At 51.3% G+C, this 23,813-nt stretch overlaps 2 protein-coding genes across 9 annotated transcripts in view; one reads left to right on the forward strand and one right to left on the reverse strand.

The window, feature by feature from the left end:
• RANGAP1 (Ran GTPase activating protein 1) overlaps positions 1 to 20,064 on the reverse strand; it is a 57,027-nt gene extending 36,963 nt beyond the window's left edge. The window contains exons 1-2 of one of the 7 annotated variants that reach the window (XM_055374737.2): positions 3,128 to 3,388; positions 2,169 to 2,293 (exon numbers count right to left, since the gene is read on the reverse strand). In XM_055374737.2, coding sequence (XP_055230712.1) covers positions 2,169 to 2,181 — 13 coding nt within the window. In that variant the 5' untranslated portion in view covers positions 2,182 to 2,293; positions 3,128 to 3,388. Of the gene's footprint in view, positions 1 to 1,550; positions 1,569 to 2,168; positions 2,294 to 2,685; positions 3,389 to 20,045 lie in introns of those variants that run through there. The other 6 variants (XM_055374740.1, XM_063705010.1, XM_055374736.2 and 3 more) reach the window with 6 other exon arrangements.
• The window catches only part of ZC3H7B (zinc finger CCCH-type containing 7B), a 59,838-nt gene continuing 55,535 nt past the window's right edge, over positions 19,511 to 23,813 (forward strand). Inside the window, exon 1 of one of the 2 annotated variants that reach the window (XM_063705008.1) lies at positions 19,511 to 19,785. The gene's annotated coding sequence lies outside the window, so the exon portion shown is untranslated. The remainder of the gene's footprint in view (positions 19,786 to 23,813) is intronic. The other variant, XM_031005513.3, reaches the window with a different exon arrangement.

Genomic DNA, 23,813 nt, shown 5'->3' on the forward strand with positions numbered 1-23,813 from the left:
AAAACAGCAAGTAATCAGGAGAGACCAAGGAAGCAGATATGAGGGGCAGAACTAGGGGGTGCTATCCAAAAGGCCTCCTCCTACAAACTCCTCATTCTCAGATACAGTTGTGATACCCTGAATCCTCCCACCCCTAGGCTTCCTCTGGGTTCTAACTTATAACCCTGGTTTGTCTGCCTTTATCAATAAGCATGAATTATTATCCTGGGTAAGGTGTCCACTCATTCATTCAAAAACACATTGATTATTACTGTGTGCTGGATGTTGTTCCAGGTCAGCAGTATAGCAGTAAAGGAAGCATAAACCATGACCTCTTGAAGCATATGTTCTAAATGACACATTTAGTATGTGATTTAAAAAAAAAAAGGGGGGGATGGGGGGCCGGGAGTGGTGGTTCATGGCTGTAATCTCAGCACTTTGGGAGACCGAGGTAGGTGGATCACAAGGTCAGGAGTTCAAGACCAGCCAGGCCAACATGGTGAAACCCTGTCTCTACTAAAAATACAAAAATTAGCTGGGCGTGGTGGCACACGCCTTTAGTCCCAGCTACTCGGGAGGTTGAGGCAGGAGAATTGCTTGAATCCGGGAGGCGGAGGTTGCAGTGAGCCAAGATCGCGCCATTGCATTCCAGCCTGGCGACAGAGCAAGACTCCATCTCAAAACAAACAAATAACAACAACAACAACAAAAAGGCATTATTAGGAAATAGTTAAATAAAGACGTCAGGGATTGGGCCATGCACACAACTGGGGGAACATGATTCCTGCAAAGGGAATAGCAAATGCAATGGCTCTTCTAGGGGCAGAGGGTTGGAGAAACTGCAACAGGGCCAGTGGGGCTGAAGCACAGAGAGAGAGGAAAAAAACCAGGTAAGAGAAGAGAGAGTTAACAAGGGGCCCAAGTCATAAAGCCCATTTGAAGGACAGTGGCTTTCGCTATAAGTGACAAGGAAAGCCACTGAAGTTTTTAGTAGAAAGCAGATGTCATCTGACCTACGTTTCGACAGGATCACTCTACTTGCCACATGGAGCCTGGCATTTAGAAGGTGCTCAAGAAATGACCAGTTGAAACTGCATAAAAATTAACCAGGCCAGGGCCGGGCGCAATGGCTCACACCTATAATCCTAGCACTTTGGGAGGCTGAGGTGGGCAGATCACGAGGTCAGGAGATCGAGACCATCCTGGCTAACACGGTGAAACCCGTCTCCACTAAAAATACAAAAAATTAGCCAGGCCTGGTGGCGGGGGCCTGTAGTCCCAGCTACTCGGGAGGCTGAGGCAAGAGAATGGCATGAACCCGGGAGGTGGAGCTTGCAGTGAGTTGAGATTGCGCCACTGCACTCCAGCCTGGGCGACAGAGCGAGACTCACCTCAAAAAAATAAAATAAAATAAAATAAAATAAAAATTAACCAGGCCGGGTGCGGTAGCTCACGCCTATAATCTCAGCACTTTGAGAGGCTGAGGCGGGTGGATTACCTGAGGTCAGGAGTTCGAGACCACCCTGGCCAACATGGAGAAACCCTGTCTCTACCAAAAATACAAAACTAACCGGGCGTGGTGGCACATTCCTGTAATCCCAGCTACTCAGGAGGCTGAGGCAGAAGAATCGCTTGAATCTGGGAGGCAGATGTTGGGGTGAGCTGAGATCGTGGCATTGCACTCCAGCGTGGGCAACAAGAGTGAAACTCCGTCTCAAAAAAAAAAAAAAAAAAAAAAAATTAACCAGAGTCGGGTGTAATGGTTCACTCCTGCAATCCCAGCATTTCCGGAGGCTGAGGTGGGCGGATCGATTGAGCCCAGGAGTTAGAAACCAGCCTGGGCAATATGCCGAAACCCCGTCTCCACTAAAAATACAAAAACTAGCTGGGTGTGGTGGCAGGTGCCTGCAGTCCCAGCTACCTGGGATGTAAGGTGGGAGGATCACTTAAGCCCCGTAGGTGGAGGCTACAGTGAGCTGAGATCTTGCTCCTGTACTTCTGGAGACCCTGTTTCAAAAAATAAACTAACCAGAAACCAGCCCAGTGCAATAACTCACACCTGTAATTCCAACATTTTGGGAGGCCAGGCGGGAAGATCACTTTAGACCAGGGTTCGAGACAAGCCTGGGCAACAGAATGAGACCCTGTCTCCACAGAAAAATTTAAAAATTAGCCAGGTGTGATGGCACCTGTAGTCCCCATGACTTGGGAGGTTGAGTTGGGAGGATCGCTTGAGCCCAGGAAGCCGAGGCTGCAGTTCAGCGGTGATGGTTCGACTACACTCCAGCCTGGGTGACAGAAGGAGACCCTGTCTCTAAAAAGATAAAAAAATTTAAAGAAAAACCAACAGAAAAACTAACCTGAAACCCCAGCATCTCTTGCAGTTCTGAGATGGGACAATTTGAGGGTAAAAGGTGGTGGTGAAGCCTCCAGATAGAATAGGGACAGAACTTCTCAGCTGAACGGGGGCCCATTCCTCAGTCCAAGAGAGAGCGAGACAAAGAGATGCACCCCTCCACACTCACTTTATAAACCAAGAAACTGGAGCACAGAAACGTAAATTGATTTGTCCAAGGTCAGCAAAGGGTCAGCGCCAGAGCAAAAGCAAAGGGTTAATAGAGAAACATCCTCTCCCCCCTCCGCAGCAACGTCGGAGACTTTCTGAGGTGAGATGCATGCTCCTGCAAAGCGTCAGCAGTGACTCACATCGATTCCAGGGACAGCGGCGCCAGCCCGGGGCCCCCGCGGGCGTGGGCCTGCTGGGAGGCGGCTCTGCGGGAGCGACGCGCGAATACAGGCCGCAAATGACAAGCGGGGGGCGCAGGAGCCCCATCTGGAATCCCCGGCGGACTCGCACCGCCTCCGGTTGACAACGATGCTAATATGAGACGCCACTGCTAGCAGCTGCAGGCTGAGCTGCTCTGGCGAGTCAGACGCCCTTTAAGCCTCAGTTTCCCCACTTGTGAAAGGAGCCAGCGCCGCTCAACAACCCCACTCCCACCGCCACCCCTGGGGCGCTCGGCCGTCGAAGGCTAAATGAAGAAGGCCGAGGGGGCAGGCAGAAGGCGCACACGGGCGCCACGCCCTCCTCGCCCCGCACCCCTGTTCCAGGCAGGTGATGGGGAAAGGAAAGGGACCCTGACTCTACCGTAAACAGGCGGCGCCGCCGCGTGGGGGGAATCGAGCGCGCGCCTCCGCCCTGTGGGGCGGGGACGGATTTAGGGTCCGGGTCAGGCCGGAGTCGCCACCTCCGTATCCAGCGGTCCAGATGTCCAGCCGGCTAGTCTGTTAGCTCTCTCGAGCTCCCGGCCTCACGCGCTTCCAGCACCACCTGCTCTCCGCACCGCGGCGGATGATGGCGGAGGAGGAGGATTTTGAAAGCCGGCAGTTTCTTTGCTTCGATTTGATTTGTTCGAGGCCCCGGCCGGCTTGCCCTCGCCCCAGACGCTCGGCCTTTCGGGTAGAGTAGTCCGGTTCCCCAGCTGGGAGCGCGATGGGGCGCGCACCGCGAACTACCCGTCCCATGGCGCACCGCGCGCAGAGCGTCCTCCGCCACCCTCCTCTTCGCCCTCCCCTGGCGGCTTCTGGCTCTTTCTCGCAGAGACCGCAGGGAGGTGTTCCGCAGGGAGGTGTTCAGCCGGGAGCGCCCAGAGACTACAATTCCCAGAATGCGTTGCACCCAGGTCCCTCAGCTCTTCCGGAAAGGTTTTCTTCGCGTAACTTTGTTGGTAACAGGTACTGCTGACTGCTGGGTCTCTTGGGCAAGACACAGGTGTCCATTTCCCGAAAGAAAAGACTATTTTCCGTCCCATGAAACTGAAAGGGCATTCGAAGGCTTCCACATAAATATGCACAAATTACCTGATAATTAAAAAGGGGAAATAGTAACTATCGTAGAGAAGCTGTGCAGACACCACTTGAACGGCCACGTTAACATCAACAGCAAGACAAGCTGACATTCATCGCACGCTTTCTGTGTGATGCACTGAGAAAAACACAGCGTCACCGTCCGGTCTATAATGCGTGACCTTAGTCTAATCATGAGAAACCCAAGCTGAGGGACATGGTACAGAATAACTGATCTGTACCCTTCCGGAAATGTCTGTATTATGTAAGACAAAGAAAAACTGAGGAACTGTTGCCGATTACAGGAAACGAAAAAGACAACTGAATGCAAGACATGGTCCTGGATCGGATCCTGGGTGGGGATTGCTATAAAGGACAACACTGAAACAGCAAAACTTGACTATATTAGATAATAGTATTGTATCAATGTTAAATTTATTAATTTTGATTATGGTACAGGGTTATGTAAGAGACTGCCCTTGTTCTTGGAAAAAAATGCTGAAATAATTAGGGACAAAAAGGACATGATGTCTGCAACCTTTATGGTTAAAAGAAATATACCTGATTCTTGCAGATACTGCTTTAGGAACTTTTAGAAATGTAACGATGTGGCTCTCCCTCTCCCTCTCCCTCTCCCTTTCCCTCTCCTCCCTCTCCCTCTCCCTCTCCCCACGGTCTCCCTCTCCCTCTCTTTCCACGGTCTCCCTCTGATGCCGAGCCGAAGCTGGACTGTACTGCTGCCATCTCAGCTCACTGCAACCTCCCTGCCTGATTCTCCTGCCTCAGCCTGCCGAGTGCCTGCGATTGCAGGCGCGTGCCGCCACACCTGACTGGTTTTCGTATTTTTTTGGTGGAGACGGGGTTTTGCTGTGTCGGCCAGGCTGGTTTCCAGCTCCTAACCGCGAGTGATCTGCCAGCCTCGGCCTCCCGAGGTGCCGGGATTGCAGACGGAGTCTCGTTAACTCAGTGCTCAATGGCGCCCAGGCTGGAGTGCAGTGGCGTGATCTCAGCTCGCTACAACCACCTCCCAGCCGCCTGCCTTGGCCTCCCAAAGAGCCGAGATTGCAGCCTCTGCCCGGCCGCCCCCCCGTCTGGGAAGCGAGGAGCGTCTCCGCCTGGCCGCCCATCGTCTGGGATGTGAGGAGCCCCTCTGCCTGGCTGCCCAGTCTGGAAAGTGAGGAGCGTCTCTGCCCGGCCGCCATCCCATCTAGGAAGTGAGGAGCGCCTCTTCCCGGCCGCCATCACATCTGGGAAGTGAGGAGCGTCTCTGCCCGGCCGCCCATCGTCTGAGATGTGGGGAGCACCTCTACCCTACCGCCCCGTCCGGGATGTGAGGAGCGTCTCTGCCCGGCAGCCCCGTCTGAGAAGTGAGGAGACCCTCTGCCTGGCAACCGCCCCGTCTGAGAAGTGAGGAGCCCCTCCGCCCAATAGCCACCCCGTCTGGGAAGTGAGGAGCGTCTCCGCCCGGCAGCCGCCCCGTCCGGGAGGGAGGTGGGGGGATCAGCCCCCCGCCCGGCCAGCCGCCCTGTCCAGGAGGTGAGGGGCGCCTCTGCCCGGCCGCCCCTACTGGGAAGTGAGGAGCCCCTCTGCCCGGCCAGCCGACCCGTCTGGGAGGGAGGTGGGGGGGTCAGCCCCTTGCCCGGCCAGCCGCCCCGTCCGGGAGGGAGGTGGGGGGGTCAGCCCCCCACCCGGCCAGCCGCCCCGTCCGGGAGGTGAGGGGCGCCTCTGCCTGGCCGCCCCTACTGGGAAGTGAGGAGCCCCTCTGCCCGGCCAGCCGCCCCGTCCGGGAGGGAGGTCGGGGGTCAGCCCCCCGCCCGGCCAGCCGCCCCGTCCGGGAGGTGAGGGGCGCCTCTGCCCGGCCGCCCCTACTGGGAAGTGAGGAGCCCCTCTGCCCGGCCACCACCCCGTCTGGGAGGTGTACCCAACAGCTCATTGAGAACGGGCCATGAAGACAATGGTGGTTTTGTGGAATAGAAAGGGGAGAAAGGTGGGGAAAAGATTGGGAAATCGGATGGTTGCCGTGTCTGTGTAGAAAAAGGTAGACATGGGAGACTTCATTTTGTTCTGTACTAAGAAAAATTCTTCTGCCTTGGGATCCTGTTGATCTGTGACCTTACCCCCAACCCTGTGCTCTCTGAAACATGTGCTGTATCCACTCAGGGTTGAATGGATTAAGGGCGGTGCAAGATGTGCTTTGTTAACCAGATGCTTGAAGGCAGCATGCTCGTTAAGAGTCATCACCACTCCCTAATCTCAAGTACCCAGGGACACAAACACTGCGGAGGGCCGCAAGGTCCTCTGCCTAGGAAAACCAGAGAACTTTGTTCACTTGTTTATCTGCTGACCTTCCCTCCACTATTGTCCTGTGACCCTGCCAAATCCCCCTCTGCGAGAAACACCCAAGAATGATCAATAAAAAATAAAAAAAATAAAAAAAAATAAAAAAAAAAGAAATATACCTATACATATACATAGAGAAAGCAGAGACACAAATGTGGCAAAATGTTAATCAGTTAATCTAGTTGAAGAATATGGGAGTTCTTTGAACATTTTTGCAACTTTTTTGTAGGTGTGAATTTAAGCATAAAAACACAAACAGCGTTTTTTGTTTTTTTTTTTTTTGAGACGGAGTTTCACTCTTGTTGCCCATCTTGGCTTCCCAAAGTGTTGGGATTATAGGCGAGAGAGTTCGAGACCAGCCTGGGCAACATGGTCAAACCCTGTCTGGACAAAAAATACAAAAATTAGTTGGACGTGATGGTGGAAGCCTGTAGTCTCAGCTAAGGGACTGAGGCAGGAGGATCTGGAGCCTGGGAGCTTGAGGCTGCAGTGAGCCGTGATTGCACCAATGCATTTCAGCCCTGGCGACAGAGCAAGACCTTGTCGCAAAAACTGAAAAAAGAAAAAAAAAAAGTTAAACAGATCATGCAGGCTGGGCTCAGTGGCTCACACCTGTAATCCCAGCACTTTGGGAGGCCGAGGCGGGCAGATCACCTGAGGTCAGGAGTTTGAGAACAGCCTGACTAACATGGAGAAACCCCGTCTCTACTAAAAATACAAAATTAGCTGGGCATGGTGACGCATGCCTGGAATCCCAGCTACTCGGGAGGCTGAGGCAGGAGAATCGCTTGAACCTGGGAGGCGGAGGTTGCAGCGAGCCGAGACGCACCATTGCACTCCAGCCTGGGCAACAAGAGCGAAACTCCGTCTCAAAATAAATAAATAAATAAATAAACAGATCATGCCATATCCTTTTACACACAGCTCATTTAATCTTCACCACCACAAGGGAAGTGGGCATCATTACCACCCTTCCCAGCACAGAGATGAGAAAACTGAAGCTCTAGACAGAGTGTAACTCTCCCAGTTCTCAAAGTTCCTGAGATGTGGATCCTCCTTCCACCTTCCCTCTCATTTTTACCTGCAAGGCCCATGTCAAATGCTACTTCATGAGTCTCTCCCTCCTGCAGGTGCCCACAGCAAGATGCAAAGCCCCACAGCAATTGGCCTGGGGCTCTGGGGCTCTTTGACAGAGTTAACACTGTTCTTGGCAGTTTCCTCCTCAGCCTGGGAGGGTCTCCAGAGCAGACGCTGTATCCATCTGGGCAGTATCTTCTCTGGGCCTGGCCTGTCATAGGTGCTTCAGGTTTCCCCATTTGAACCAGATACCAGTCGGGTTACCGGATGTTTGCTTAAAATGAGTCATAGGCCTCCTGCTATTCCTGTGCTGCTTCCAGCTAGGACTGATCGAATCAGTCTGGATTTTCCTTGGGGTGATCCGCAGGCTCCCTTTTCCAATTTTACTTCTTGAGACTTTCCTTGGCCCTCACACAGAGACCTCCCAAAGGGAAGAGGAAGGTGGGCAGGGGAACATCTTAGCTGATCCCGTCCTCATCCAGCTGATAGGACATTGGGTTTTCGGAACTGGAAGGGAATTCTTAGACAACAGAAATTCAGTGGCCTTCAAGGACCTGGGAGGTAACAGGAAGTCATGGGGCTTGGCAGGGCTTGGTAGGGCTTGGGGGGACTCATGGGGAGTTAGAGAGTGGATGTTCTGCCTGAAGGTGTTCACATTCGAAGCTAAAAATCACAAACTCAGCCTGACAGCACCCCCTAGCAATCTGGATTCTGTCACTCCTATATCCTGATTTTTTTTTTTTTTTTTTTTTTTTTTTTTTGAGATGGAGTTTCACTCTGTTGCTCAGGCTGGAGTGCAGTGGTGCGATCTCAGCTCACTGCAACCTCCGCCTCCCAGGTTCAAGTGATTCTTCTGCCTCAGCCTCCTGAGTAGCTGGGACTACAGGTGCACGCCACCACGCCCGGCTAATTTTTGTATTTTTAGTAGAGACAGGGTTTCACCATATTGGCCAGGATGGTCTCAAACTCCTGACCTGGTGATCCACTTACCTCGGCCTCCCAAAGTGCTGGGAGTACAGTACAGGCGTGAGCCACCGTGGCCGGCCTCCTGAATCTATCTTAAACCTCTTTACAAATGGGGAGACTGGGGTTTGAAAAGGAACAGGGGGTTTGCCCAAGGGTGCCCAGTGAGTCAGAAGAATCAAGAATCATCACTGTTTCTGGCCGGGCACAGTGGCTCATGCCTGTAATCCCAGCACTTCGGGAGGGCGAGGCAGGTGGATCATGTGATGTCAGGAATTCGAGACCAGCCTGGCCAACATGGTGAAACCCTGTCTCTACTAAAAATACAAAAAATTAGCTGGGCATGGTGGCGGACGCCTGTAATCCCAGCTACTCGGGAGGCTGGGGCAGGAGAATCTCTTGAACCCAAGAGGCGGAGGTTGCAGTGAGCCAAGATCACGCCATTGCACTCCAGCCTAGGCAACAAGAGCAAAATTCTGCCTCAAAAAAAAGAATCATCACTGTTTCCAAGCAACACACTTATCTTCTCTCTTTCTCCTTCCAGCCCTTTCTCCAGCTTTCTCTCTTTCAAGTTATCACCTGAGAGCTAGTCTGCCTGGCCCAAGAAGTGTAATCATAGCCTTTGACAGATGGATAGTGTCATCCAAGACTATCTTGTTCCTTATTTCAACAAATGAAGAACTAAGGCCCAAGTTACAGTGTGACTTACACATGAGACAAGGCTGGACATGGTGGCTCACAACCAACTGTAATGCCAGCACTGTGGGAGGCCAAGGCAGGAAGATTGCTAAAGCCCAGGATTTGAGACCTGTCTGGGCAATATAGTGAGACTCTGTCTCTACTAAAAACAATTAGCCAGGCATGGTGGTACATACTTGGAGTCCCAGCTACTAGGGAGGCTGATGCAGGAGGATCCTTGAGCCCAGAACGTGGAGGTTGGTTGCAGTGAGCCATGGTCAGGCCACTGCACTCCAGCCTGAATGATAGAACAAGACCCTGTCTCAAAGAAAAAAAAAAAGAGAGAGAGAGAAAGAGAATAGAAGACAGGTCTCTAGGGTCCTTTTCTATTATTATTATTACTTTTTTTTTTTTTTGAGATGGAGTCTCACTCTGTCACCCAGGCTGGAGTGCAATGGCACGATCAAGGCTCACTGTAACCTCTGCCTCCCGGGTTCAAACGATTCTCCTGCCTAAGACTCCCGAGTAGCTGGGATTACAGGTTTCCACCACCATGCCCAGCTTATTTTTGCATTTTTAGTAGAGATGGGGTTTCACTGTGTTGGCCAGGCTAGTCTCAAACTCCTGACTCAGGTGATCCACCCACCTTGGCTTCCCAAAGTGCTGGGATTACAGGTGTGAGCCACCTTTTCTGGCCTTCTAGGGTTGTTTTCAACATATACACTTCACTTGTGAGTGCGAGGTGAGTTTAAGGGGGAATCAGGAGAAGCAGAGAGTGTTCCAGGCCTTTCTCTGTTGTGCAGCCTTTTTTTGTTGTTTTTGTGAAGAATGTTTCAAAGACAAAAGCAGGCTGCCTCTGATTAGTCTGGTTTACTTAACTGAGTGTTTTAAATTCCATTCTGGTGCCTGAAAACGAACTTAATTGCCAATTGTAAATGGAATAAATAATAATATTTATGTTGGATTCCTGAAAACAGACCAAGGCTGCTGACTTGCCATTTAGTCAGATCAAAAACAAATGGCTAAAGTATGCCAGACATGTGAGGAATGTGGAGGGAAATTCCCAACACCCAACGGGGTGCTCACCTGCAGCCCCTGGAGAGAGATGGGCCAGCCCACCTGCAGGGCAAGGCAGCCTCCCCCAGGGTCCCCTCCGCTGGTGGGAGTGGGTTGGCTGCATCATCCATGAAGGACACTCGAACCACATCTTTCTCAGGGCTCAAACCAAGGGCATCCCACTAGAGCAAACTATTTAACCTTGATTAATAACCATCATTAAAATAATTCATTTGTTCTACAAATAGTTATCAAACATCTATGTTCCAATAGGCACTGTTCCAGCTCCTGAAAAATCCAGTGATGAAAGAGATTGAAAAGGATAGTGTCTATGGAGGAGTTTTAAATTCTGCTCTAATGTTTATGGAGGATTTCCCGGTACCAAATGGTTTCTTGCAGATTATCCTCTTTTAATAATTCCTTCATCGGCCGGGTGCGGTGGCTCCCGCCTGTAATCCCAGCACTTTGGGAGGCCGAGGTGGGCGGATCACAGGTCAGGAGATCGAGACCATCCTGGCTCACACGGTGAAACCCCATCTCTACTAAAACTACAAAAAAATTAGTTGAGTGTGGTGGCGGGTGCCTGTAGTCCCAGCTACTTGGGAGGCTGAGGCAGGAGAATGGCGAGAACCCGGGAGGCAGAGCTTGCAGTGAGCCGAGATTGCGCCACTGCACTCCAGCCTGGGCAACAGAGTGAGACTCTGTCTCAAAAAAAAAAAAAAAGAGAAATAATTTTTTAAATACTTGTTTTTTAAAAAAAATTCCTTTTTCTCTTTTTGTGGATATGGGGTCTCACTATGTTGCCCAGGCTAGTTAGTCTCAAACTCCTGGGATCAAGCAATGCTCCTGCCTCAGCTTCCCAAAGTGCTGGGATTATAGGCATGAGCCACCGTGCCTGGCCCACCTAACTTTTTTGTTAAAAACAAACAAACAAACAAGGGTGGGTGAGGTGGCTCATGCCTGTAATCCCAGCACTCTGGGAGGCCGAGGTGAGTGGATCACCTGAGGTCAGGAGTTCAAGACCAGTCTGGCCAACATGGTGAAACCCCATCTCTACTAAAAATATAAAAATTAGCCGGGTGTGGTGGCACATGCCTATAATCCCAGAAACTCAGGAGGGTGAGGCAGGAGAATCTCTTAAACCCAGGAGGTGGATGTTGAAGCGAGCCGAGATTGTGCCACTACACTCTAGCCTGGGTGACAGAGTGAGACTCCATCTCCAAAAAAAAAAAAAAAAAAAAAAAAACAAAACAAAAAAAAAACCACACACATATATCAATGCTATGCATATAATAACTCAGTCCTTGCAGTGACCCTATATTAGAGTTCTCCAGATAAACAGAATCAGCAGGAGATATATGTACATATGAGACAGAGAGACACACACAAAGTGATTTATTTTAAGGAATTGGCTCATGTAAGTATGAAGACTGAGAAGTCCTAAAATCTACAGTCAGCAGGCTAGAGAGCCAGGAAGAGCTGATGGTTCAGGTCAAATCCAAAGGCAGGGAAAAAATTAATGTCCCGACTGGGCGCAGTGGCTCAGGCCTATAATCCTAGCACTTTGGGAGGCCGAGGTGGACAGATCACTTGAGATCAGGAGTTCAAGGCCAACCTGGTAAATACGGTGAAAACCGTTACTACCAAAAATACAAACATTAGCCGGGTGTGGTGGTGCATATCTGTAGCCCCAGCTACTTGGAAAGCTGAGGCAGGAGAATCACTTGAACCCCTGGGAGGTGGAGGTTGCAGTGAGCTGAGATAGCACCACTACACTCCTGCCTGGACAACAGAGCAAGACTCCCTCTCAAAAAAAGGAAACAAAAGTCAATGTCCCAGCTTGAAGGCCATCATGGAGGAGGAATTCTCTCTTCTTTGCAGGAGAGTCAGCTTTTTTGTTCTATTCAAGTCATCAACTGGTTGGATGAGGCCCATCCACCTTAGGGAGGACAATCAGCTTTACTCAGTTTATAGATTTAAATATTAAACTCATCTGGAAACACCCCCACAAAAGCACCCAGAGTGTTTGACCAAATATCTGGGCACCCTGTGGCCCAGGCAAGTGGACACATCATGAGCCATCACAGACCCTTTCAGTTGGGTACAGTACATTTTTTTTTTTTTTTTTTTCGAGACAGCTTCTTGCTCTGTCACCCAGGCTGGAGTGCAGTGATGAAGCCATGGCTCACTGCTGCCTCCACCTTCTTGGCTCAAGGATCCTCCGCTTTGAGGATTCTGGGCTCACCCTCCTGAATAGCTGGGGACTACACGCACATGTCACCACACCTGGCTATTTTTTTTTTTTTTTTTTGAGACTGAGTCTTGCTCTATTGCCCAAGCTGGAGTGCAGTTGTGTGATCTTGGCTCACTGCAACCTCTGCCTCCCAGGTTCAAGCCATCCTCCTGCCTCAGCCTCTGGAGCAGCTGGGACTACAGGTGCGCACCACCACGCCCAGCTAATTTTTTTTTTTTTCTTTTTTTGAGATGGAGTCTCGCTCTTGTCACCCAGGCAGGAGTGCAGTGGAACGATCTCGGCTCACTACAACGTCCGCCTCCCGGATTCAAGCGTTTCTTGTTACTCAGCCTCAAGTAGCTGGGATCACAGGTGCCCGCAACCATGCCCGGCTGATATTTGTATTTTTAGTAGAGATGGGGTTTCCCCATGTTGGCCAGGCTGGTCTCGAACTCCCTACCTCAGGTGATCCACCCGCCTCTGCCTCCCAAAGTGCTGGGATTACAGGCATGAGCCACCATGCCTGGCCACGCCCAGCTAATTTTTGTATTTTTAGTAGAGACAGGGTTTCACCATATTGGCTAGGCTGGTCTTGAACTCCTGACCTCGTGATCCACCCGCCTTGGCCTCCCAAAGTGCTGGGATTACAGGCGTGAGCCACCGCACCTGGCCACACCTGGCTAATTTTTTGTTGTTGTTGTTGTTGTTGTTTTGAGACTGAGTCTCGCTCTGTTGCCCAGGCTGGAGTGCAATGGCGCGATCTCGGTTCACTGCAACCTCCACCTCCCAGGTTCAAGCGATTCTCCTGCCTTAGCCTCCTGAGGAGCTGGGATTACAGGTGCGTGCCACCACACCTGGCTAATTTTTGTATTTTTCATAGAGATGGGGTTTCAACATGTTGGTCAGGCTGGTCTCAAGCTCCTGACCTCAGGTGATCCGCCCACCTTGGCCTCCCAAAATTCTGGGATTACAGGGGTGAGCCACCACGCCCGGCCTCGGCCTCCCAAAGTGCTGGGATTACGGGCATTAGCCACCACGCCTGGCCAATTTTTTGTATTTTTTGCAGAGTTAGGGTTTTGTCATGTTGCCCAGGCTGGTCTCAAATTCCTGGGCTCAAGCGATCTGCCCACCTCGGCCTCCTAGTGTTGGGATTTTGGGTGTACCCCATCGAGTACAGTACTCATATTACCCCCATCTTAGTCACCTCAGGCTGCTATGACAGATACCATAGACTGGACGGCTTAAGCAGTAGAAATTTATTTCTCACTGATCTGGGGGCTGGAAGTCCACGACCAGGGTCCCAGCATGGTCAGGTTGTTGGTGAGGGCCGCCTTCCTGGTTTATAGATGGCTGCTTTCTTGCTGTATCCTCACCTGGCAGAGAGAGAGATAATCTCCCCAATGTCTCTTACAAGAGCACTAATTCCATTCATCAGGGCTTCATTTTCATGACCTAATTATCTCCCAAAGGCCCCACCTCCTAATATCATCAAATCAGGGATTAGAGATTCAACATATGAATTTTTTTTTTTTTTTGAGATGGAGTCTCGCTCTGTCGCCCAGGCTGGAATGCAGTGGCGCGATCTCGGCTCACTGCAACCTTTACTTCCCAGGTTCAAGCCACTCTCCTGCCTCAGCCTCCCGAGTAGCTGGGACTACAGGCACCCACCACCACGCCTGGCTAATTTTTTGTATTTTTAGTGGAGATGGGGTTTCACCGTGTTAGCCGGGATGGTCTCAATCTCCTGACCTTGTGGTCCACCCGCCTCGGCCTCCCAGAGTGCTAGGATTACAGGCGTGAGCCACCACGCCTGGCCTAATTTTTGTATTTTTTTGTAGAGACAGGGTTTCACTATGTTAGCCGTGCTGGTCTCGAACTCCTAACCTTAGGTGATCCACCTACCTTGGCGTCCCAAAGTGCTAGGATTTCAGATGTAAGCCACCGTGTCGAGCTACAGGGTTTTTGAGAGGGTAAAAGAATCAACATATGCAAAGTGTTTGGCTCATAGTAAAGAAGCGGTGGCTGTTACTGCTATTTCAGCTTTAACGTGGGGACATAGAGCACACTGTGACAACATGGGACTGACAACATGGGGCATCCCAGAAAACCTACCGATGCCAGCCTCCTGGCCCTTTTCTTTTTTTTTCTTTTTTTGAGACAGAGTCTCACTCTGTCGCCCAGGCTGGAGTGCAGTGGCGTGATCACGGCTCACTGCAAGCTACGCCTCCCGGGTTCACGCCATTCTCCTGTCTCAGCCTCCTATGTAGCTGGGACTACAGGCTCCCGACACCACACCCGGCTTATTTTTTGTATTTTTAGTAGAGATGGGGTTTCACCGTGTTAGCCATGATGGTCTCGATCTCCTGACCTCATGATCCGCCCGCCTCAACCTCCCAAAGTGCTGGGATTATAGGCGTGAGCTACCGCGCCCAGCCTCCTCCTGGCCCTTTTCTCCAAAGCATCCTCACCTCTGGTTGGGGTCTTGTAATAAAGACCCCTTTACCATCTTAGGCAGCCCAAACAATTGAACAAGTTGGTACCAACTTGAAGAGATAAGAGGCTGGTGTCCTTCTGAATTCCCCTTGAATGATGGACAGTCCTCTTCAAGAATATGTGTTCATTATTTCACCAGCAACCTGGGGTGGTGGAATCACCGACCATTTGCCATCTAGTTCACTTGAGGCAAAATGCAGCAATCCAACTGGCCTCAGCATCCTCATTGATGAAATGAGAGTGATAATAACCATGGTGGTAAATGTGATAAGTTGTCAAGGGTGTTTCATTGTAAATTGCCTAGGGGGTATTGGGAACTCACACACAAACACACACACACACACATATATTTTTGGAGACAGTTTTGCTCTTGTTGCCCAGGCTAGAGTACAATGGTGCAGTCTTGGCTCACTGCAACCTCCACCTCATGGGTTCAAGCGATTCTCCTGCCTCAGCCTCCTGAGTAGCTGGGATTACAGATGCCCACCACCACACCCAGCTAATTTTTGTATTTTTAGTAGAGATGGGGTTTCACCACGTTGGCCAGGATGGTCTCGAACTCCTGACCTCAGGTGATTTGCCCGCCTCAGCCTCCCAAAGTGCTGGGATTACAGGTGTGAGCCACCATGCCCGGCCTGACATTTATATTTATTCAGCCTTCACTACATGGTTTACAGGCATTATTCATTATAATCCACCCCCCCGCCGCCTTTTTTTTTTTTTAGACAGAGTCTTTCTTTGTCGCCTAGGCTGAAGTGCAGTGGTGCAATCTCGGCTCACTGCAACCTCCTCTTCCAGGGTTCAAGGCATTCTCCTGCCTCAGCTTCCTGAGTAGCTGAGACTACAGGCGCACATCACCATGCCTGGATAATTTTTGTATTTTTAGTAGAGACAGGGTTTCACCATTTGGCCAGGCTGGTCTCTAACTCCTGACTCAAGCAAGCCTCGCGCCTTGGCCTCCCAAAGTGCTGGGATTATAGGTATGAGCCACCACGCCCATATTTCATTAAAATCCTTAAATCAAACTTTATGTGGATTCAGTTTCCTTATCTTTATCTTACAAACGAAGAAATTGATGCTGCTAGATTGCCAGGGTCACATAGCCAGCGATTGGCAGGGCTGGGGACCTTGGTCTTCCTAATGTCTTCGTGACATAAGAACCACACCATCCAGCCTCCCTAAATCGCCAGGCGCAGCCTCTCACTGCCTCTAGCCCATGACCTTGTGTCTATCCCATGATCTTGCGTCTATCGCAGGTGTCTTAAGGGTTGATTTCCCATTAAACAGCAGAGATGTCTGATGGCCACTGAACTCTGTTTTCAGATCTGGACAAAAGCATCTACCTTCTTCATGCCAGAGACTTTCTTTTTTTTTTTTTTCTTTTTTTTTTGGCAGGGTCTTGCTCTGTCACCTAGGCTAGAGTGCAGTGGCCCAATCATGGCTCACTGCAGCCTCAGTCTCCTGGGCTCAAGCGAGCCTCCCACCTCAGCCTCCTAAGTAGCTGGAACCACACACACGTCACCACACCTCATTAATTTTTTGATTTTTTTGTAGAGATAGGACCTCACAGGCCGGGCGTGGTGGCTCATGCCTGTAATCCCAGCACTTTGGGAGGCCAAGATGGGTGGATCATTTGAGGCCAGGAGTTCGAGACCAGCCTGGCTGACATTGCAAAACTCCATCTCCATTTTAAAAAATACAAAAAGATTAGCTGGGCAGGGTGGCACATTCCTGTAACCCCAGCTACTCAGGAGGCTGTGGCATGAGAATCGCTTGAACCCAGGAGGCAGAGGTTGCAGTGATCCAGGATTGTGCCACTGTACTCCAGCCTGGGTGACAAAGTGAGACCTTGCTCAAAAAAAAAAAAAAAAAAAAAAAAAGATGGAATCTCACTGTGTTGCCACGGCTGGTCTAGAATTCCTGAACTCAAGGAATCCTCCTACCTCAGCCTCCTGAAGTGCTGGGATTACAGCTGTCAGCCACCACGCACAGCTGAAGTTGTCTTTTTGTTTGTTGATCTCAGAGTAGTGAGGAGGGAGAAAGCACCCAGAGAAGGAAGAGTCTGAGAGCTTCTGCAGGTTCAGATGCATTTTGTTCCCCTTTAAAGTCTCCCTTAAAGCAGAGACAGAGGAAAGCGTGGGAGGCCATGTAAAGCACACAGACTCTGGAGACAGAACTGCTACCTTGGGCAAGTCACTTCATTCTGAGCTTCAGTTTCTCATCTGTAAAATGGGCATGATGAAACCAATCTTCCAGGATTACTGTGAGAATTAAATAGGTAAATGCAGGTAAATAGGTGTGTGCAGTGGCTCACACCTATAATCCCAGCACTTTGGGAGGCCGAGGCAGGAGGATCACTTGAGTCCAGGAGTTAGAGACCAGCCTGGACAACACGAGACCCCATCTCTACAAAAAATTTTTAAAATTAGCCAGGTGTAGGGATGTGTACGTGTGGTCTCAGCTACTTGGGAGGCTGAGGCAGGAGGATCATTTGAGCCCAGGAGCTGGAGGCTGCAGTGAGCCATGATCACGCTACTATCCTCCAGCCTGCTCAAGAGAGTCAGATCCTGTCTCAAAAAAAAAAAAAAAAAAAAAGGTAATCACAGCTCCAGGTTCTTGTCTTTCCTAGAACTTACCACAATGCATTTAAATATTTAAAATTTGGTTCACTGTTACATCCCCGGTTCCTAAGATTGTGTCTGGCACAAATGTTTGTGGAAGAGATAACATTTGTAAAGATAAAGTCTGCCAGGCTCACAGCTGATCTGAAATAAATTAAAAATATATACACATGTGTGTATGTGTGCATGTGTGTAAAATGAAGAGGATTAAGACGGAAATCTGAGAGAACTCTTGAGAGAGTCCTCCAGGAATTAATGGGGCAGGTAGTGCTAAATGAACACTCTTTGGATCATGAGCTGTGGATTCAAATGCAGCCTCTTCACCAGTCCTGAGGCAGTATCATGGATATGCATAGCTGGTCTGTCTGGTTAATCTCCCCTTACCTAGTAGGTCTTCTAAGCAGCCTCAAATCCTTTCTAGAATGATCCCTGGCAAAGATTCTCTCCTCGACTAAACTCTATTTAGGCTCCCCTGAACTTTTTAACTAGGCCTTGACTTTTGGACTTCGGTGTTCATCTTTACATTGTCCAGTTTTGTTTTGTTTCTTTTTTTTTTTTTTGAGACGGAGTCTCGCTCTGTCACCCAGGCTGGAGTGCAGTGGCGCGATCTCAGCTCACTGCAAGCTCCACCTCCTGGGTTCACGCCATTCTCCTGCCTCAGCCTCCCGAGTATCTGGGAGTACAGGTGCCCAGCACCACGCCTGGCTAATTTTTTGTATTTTTAGCAGAGACGGTGTTTCACCGTGTTAGCCAGGATGGTCTCGATCTCCTGACCTCGTGATCCGCCCACTTCAGCCTCCCAAAGTACTGGGATTACAGGTGTGAGCCACCGTGCCCGGCCTGTTTTGTTTGGTTTTTAGGGACAGGGCCTTGCTCTGTTACCCAGGCTGGAGTGCAGGTGGCATGATCATCACTCACTGCAGCCTCAAACTCCTAGCCTCAAGTGATCCTCCTGCCGCAGCCTCCAGAATAGCTGGGACTACAGGCGCATGCCACCACGCCAGCTAATTCTTTAATTTTTTGTAGAGACAGGGTCTCACTATGTTGCCCAGGCTGGTCTTGAACTCCTGGGCTCAAGTGAACCTCCTGCCTAAACCTCCCAAAGTGCTGGGATTACAGGTGTGAGCCACTGCCCCCTGGGCTGCATTGTCCAATTTTGGCAAGAATCCTGCTAAGTTGGTTTAGCGAGACTCCCCCATTCTCCATACCTGATTGTCTATCTTTTTTTTTTTTCTTTTTTGAGACGGAGTCTCACCCTGTCGCCCAGGCTGGAGTGCAATGGCATGATCTTGGCTCACTGCAACCTCCACCTCCGGGGTTCAAGTGATTCTCCTGCCTCAGCTTCCTGAGTAGCTGGGATTACAGGCACCCACCACCACGCCTGGCTAATTTTTGTATTTTTGTAGAGATGGGGTTTCACCACGTTGGCTAGTCTGGTCTTGAACACCCGTCTTGGCCTCCCAAAGTGCTGAGATTACAGGCGTGAGCCACTGCACCCAGCCCTGATTGTCAATATCTAATCAGGTTCCTCATTTTCCACCATTCCCTAGGTGATGTCTGATCACCTTGCCCTGCCTTCAGCAAGAATCTTGTTAGATGGGTTTAAGCTAGAATCCTCTCTTATCTCTGATGCAGTTTCCTATGCACTGGCGCTCAATCAGTGGATCCTTTCTCCTCCCTTATAAATTCCCAGTTGCCCATGTTGATTTCTGAATTGAGCCCAAATACTCTCCCCGACCGCAAAACCCACTGCAGTGGTCCCTACACCCATCATGATGCCAATAAAGTCGGCCTTGTAGTCTTTAACAAGTGTCATTCAATATTTTTTTAACATCCTATACATAAAACTCCAGCCAAGTGAGGTCCTGATTCTTCTATGTGTCTCCGGTTCCCATCTATGAGAAGGGCACAACGCAAACAGGGTTTTGGGCAGCCTTCCACGAAAGCACCTGGAAGCCGGAGAAGGGGGGCGGGGGGACTTTTGACACAGATGGGGAAGGGCGGAGGCGCTGGGTTTGAGCAGCATCAGCCCAGAAATGCAGAACTGCCAAAAGAAACCCCCCTAAAAGGCAGGACACTTTTAAAGAAAATAAAGGTGAATTCCAGGCATGAGCTTTCGACGGGGAATGGGGCTTCCCCGACTCGCCCCCCCCGCCCTTCTCCCCAGGTGCGCAGCCCGCGCCGCCCACCCCGGGCGCGGCGAGGCGACGGGAGCCGAGCTCTCTAGGACCCGAGGAGGAAGAGCTGCAGGGAGACGGTGCCTCCAGCGGGTGCTGCCGCGAGCGGCCAGCCGAGGGGCTGGAAATGAAAGTAAAGCGCTCCAGAGCCACATGGACGGAGCTGCCGGGGCGGCGGCGCCGGGAGCAGGATGCGGCCGCCCGTAATTAAATAGCATTTACTCTTATTATTACTAATAATAATAACGTAATCATACCTCTAGTCATAGCATACCATTTATCGGGCTCGGCGCAGGCCCGCGGGGAGCGCAGCCCGGCGGAGGTGAGTGCTTGGCGCGGCCCGAGCCCCGCGGGGCAGAGGCCGGGGCCACTGCGTCCGGAGCCGCCCGCGCGCGAGGGTTCGGGGACGCCCGGGCCGGGCAGGGCTGGGGAAGAGGCGAGGAGACCCCTTTCCAGGCCGGGGCCGCGCGCCGGGCCACCTGGAAAGTGGGATTTTGCAAAAAATAAATCGTCTCTAAAACCCCATTTGCTCCTTTTTGGGGATCCCGGTCCCCGTGCCCTGCCCCAAAGTTTAAAAGTTACCGTGCGGCCGGGGGCACCTGGCGCTAGGGAGACTTGGCCGCCCCTGCAGCCCCCAGGAGGTGTCTTGAAATTTTCGTGGGGCCTCTCTCTTCGGCGTCCGGAGCTTCTGGGGTGTCCAGATGCTTTGCCGACCCCGCGCAGGGGGTCTCGGGGGCTGGCAGGGGCGTCGCTGGCAGGGCCCCCCTTCCTTTTATGTTCTCCTTGGCCCCGCAGCACCCGGAGTTGGAGGGGCCGCGGCGAGGGCCGGGGAGCGGGGCCGCCCGACGGGCCGCCCCTTTCGGCTGCGGCGGCCACGCGAGCCCGGGGATCCGGGGCCTGCAGCCGGGCCCGCGGGAAGGGGGCGGCAGGAAAGGGGGGCGCGGTCTGGGCCTCCTGGGCAGGGGGGCGTTTCCGGTCGCAGGATCAGTCTCTGGACTTCGAGGCCTGTGGGAGGCCCGCGGCCGTCCAGGGAGTGCTAGGGGGCTGCGGACCCCGGCTCTGGCGCCTGGGGAGTGGGGCGCCCTGACGGGGCTCGGGGCCTGGGAGCCGCCGACCCCGGCCTCATACCCCCATCCTGCCCTCAGCGAGCCTCAGGGCCCCCCTCCGGGCTTGCTCCCTCCTCCTTTCCCCTCCTTTCTCCTCAACTCTGTCTGTTTTGGGTGTTTATAAGGCGCCTGGTTGGGGGGACTTTCACAGACAAAGCCGTCTTCCCAGGGGGGAAAATAATCATATAAAAACAGCTCACTCTGATAGAACCTGATGGCTGTATTGCCAACAGGTCATTGACGGGGAAAACTAGGGGGCTAGGGCCCTGCGTGGGGAGTCTGGGGGCTCTAAAAGGGGGCTGGGCCTGAGTGGGGAGCTGGTGATCAGCGGTTTTATTTCTCGAGTTGCTAGCTTTGGCATCAGACTTTGAACCCCAACTTCTTGCCATATTCCTCAGCATCTGCAGTTCAGCCTGATGAAAATAGCAGAATGCAGATCCTTGAATTTTCACACAAATGAGATAATTATAGTACATGTAGCAACTGTGTTGGACACAAAACGCTGGCAGAATCTTTAGTTCTACTACCAATACTTCCCCTACACACATATAGCCATCCCCTCCGTGGTGGTCTTCTTTCCCCGTGTCCACCTCCCACAGAAGTTGGACTGCAAGGTGGAAATGACACCTGGTCAACAGTTGGATGGAGCATGTTTGAGAAGTGGGGAGACTTAAGGTGGGAAGAAAGAACCTGTCCAGGAGGGATGAGATCTGAGGATGGGAGAGAGACTTTGTTGTCCCTGAGCTGGGATAAAGTTTCTGTTCTGTAGATGCTGTGTGTTCTTAGCTGCTGGCTTTTGTATAGGTTAGACAGGAATGGGGGGTTTGGTAGATTATTGTGGGGCTAAGAAGCTTGGTGGGATGTGCTGATCTCTCGAGTCTTAGTAGGAAAGCTGAGATGTCGGTTGAGACATGGATAGAGAATCTGAAAATAATCCCTCAATCTGAAAATAATAATCCCTCAAATATCACTTTTTAGTTTATAACAAAAGGGCTTTCACATGTGTTGGCTCATCTGTCCTCCATAGCAACTGTGTCAGGTAGACATTTTCTAGATAAGAAACCTTAGGCCGAATTGTGTGTCTTGCTGGAAAGTCAGACAGCAGAGGCAGGATTCCCACCCAGTTTTCTGGCTCCAAATCGTCACCCTTTCCCAGAGTCCTGGGCCACCTTAGCAAGTTACTTTTCATTTATTTTATTTTATTTTATTTTACTTTTTTGAGACGGAGTCTCGCTCTGTCGCCCAGGCTGGAGTGCAGTGGCGCGATCTTGGCTCACTGCAAGCTCCGCCTCCTGGGTTCACGCCATTCTCCTGCCTCAGCCTCCTGAGTAGCTGGGACTACAGGCTCCCGCCACTACGCCCAGCTAATTTTTTGTATTTTTAGTAGAGACGGGGTTTCACCGTGTTAGCCAGGATGGTCTTGATCTCCTGACCTCGTGATCCAGCCACTTCGGCCTCCCAAAGTGCTGGGATTACAGGCGTGAGCCACGATGCCCAGCCTTCTTTTTATTTTTTGAGACAAGGTCTCACTCTGTCACCCAGGCTGGAGTACAGTAGCACAATTGTAGCTCAGTCTGCCAGGCTCAGGCAATCCTCCTGCCTTGGCCTCCCAAAGGGATAGGGTTACAGGCATGAGCCACCAAACCTGGCTGCTGGAAGTTTCTTTCTTTCTTTCTTTCTTTCTTTTTGACAGAGTCTCACTCTGTTACCCAGGCTGGAGTGCAGTAGCATGATCTTAGGTCACTGCAACCTCTGCCTCCCGGGTTCAAGTGATTCCTGGGCTCAACATATCTGAATTCAAGTGAACTCCTGGGCTCAACATATCTACCCACCTCGGCCTCCCAAAGTGCTGGGATTACAGGCGTGAGCCACCTCATGCCTGTCTGCAAGTTACTTTTCAAGTGCCTTTTGTGAGATGCTGTGGGGCAGGTTTGCAATTGACTTTGTCATTTATTATCTGGCTGGAAAGAGAAAGTTGACTCTAGTGAACCAATGAGAACACAAGAATTCTGGGGTCAGTGCAGTGGGAGTGGAGAGAAGACAGCTCAAGGCTACCTAGAAAAGTTAGAGAAGGCTTCTTCTAGGGAGTAGAATTTGAACTTGAAAGAATGGGGAGGCTTGCCAGGGTGGAGAAGAAGGGAATTTCTGGGTTAGCTACAATTGCTTCTGTGCTGAGAAGCTGACTTACATTCTCTCGAATTGTTATAGTAGCTCCGTGAGGGGTGGGCATTATAATCTCCATTTCACAGATGAAGAAATTGAGGAACACGGGATTTGTGTGCCCAGCCCAATGTCAATCTGCAGGATTTGAATCCAGGCCTTCTTGACTCTTGAGTGTGCCCCTGCCCTCTGCACCACCTTCCTCTCAGATACGTAAGCAAGAACAGGGACTGTCCTGTAATCCCAGCACTTTGGGAAGCCAAGGCGAGCTGATCACTTGAGGTCACGAGTTCGAGACCAGACCTGGCAACATGGTGAAACCCAGTCTCCACTAAAAACACAAAAATTGGCCGGCTGTGGTGGCTCACGCCTGTAATCCCAGCACTTTGGGACGCCGGGGCGGGCAGATCACGAGGTCAAGAGATTGAGACCATCCTGGCCAACATGGTGAAACCCTGCCTCTACTAAAAGTACAAGACTTAGCTGGATGTGGCGGTGCATACCTGTAATCGCAGCTACTTGAGAGGCTGAGGCAGGAGAATTGCTTGAACCCGGGAGGCGGAGCTTGCAGTGAGCCGAGCGCTCCACTGCACTCCAGCCTGGGCGACAGAGCAAGACTCCGTCTCAAAAAAAAAAAAAAAAAAATTAGCTGGGCATGCTGGTGGGTGCCTGTAATCCTAGCTACTCAGGAGGCTGAGGCAGGAGAATCTCTTGAACCTGGTGGGTGGAGGTTGCAATGAGCCAAGATCACGCCACTGCACTCCAGCCTGGGCAACAGAGTGAAACTCCGTCTCAAAAAAACAAAAACAGAGACTGGATGGTCTGAATTAGCAAATGAAACTGGGGTAGCATTGTCAACAGGCTCCCCAAGACCAAGGAGTTCTCCTAAACTGGCTCTGTGTCCCAGGGCCCCGAGGGGCTGGCCCAGTGAAAGCACTCTCAGTAGGTTTCTAACTGCAGAAAGCAGAATGGCAGTAGAAGGAGGATCGGTCCCTGAGCATGGGGATCTGAGCAAGTTTGGTTCCTTAGTGCCTGCTGGGTGCCGGCCCAGCACCCTGGAGGAGCTTGGAGCTTGGGATGAGAT

The sequence above is a fragment of the Gorilla gorilla genome, chromosome 23 (genome assembly GCF_029281585.2).
Source record: "Gorilla gorilla gorilla isolate KB3781 chromosome 23, NHGRI_mGorGor1-v2.1_pri, whole genome shotgun sequence".
In the NCBI taxonomy this organism is placed as follows: domain Eukaryota; kingdom Metazoa; phylum Chordata; class Mammalia; order Primates; family Hominidae; genus Gorilla; species Gorilla gorilla.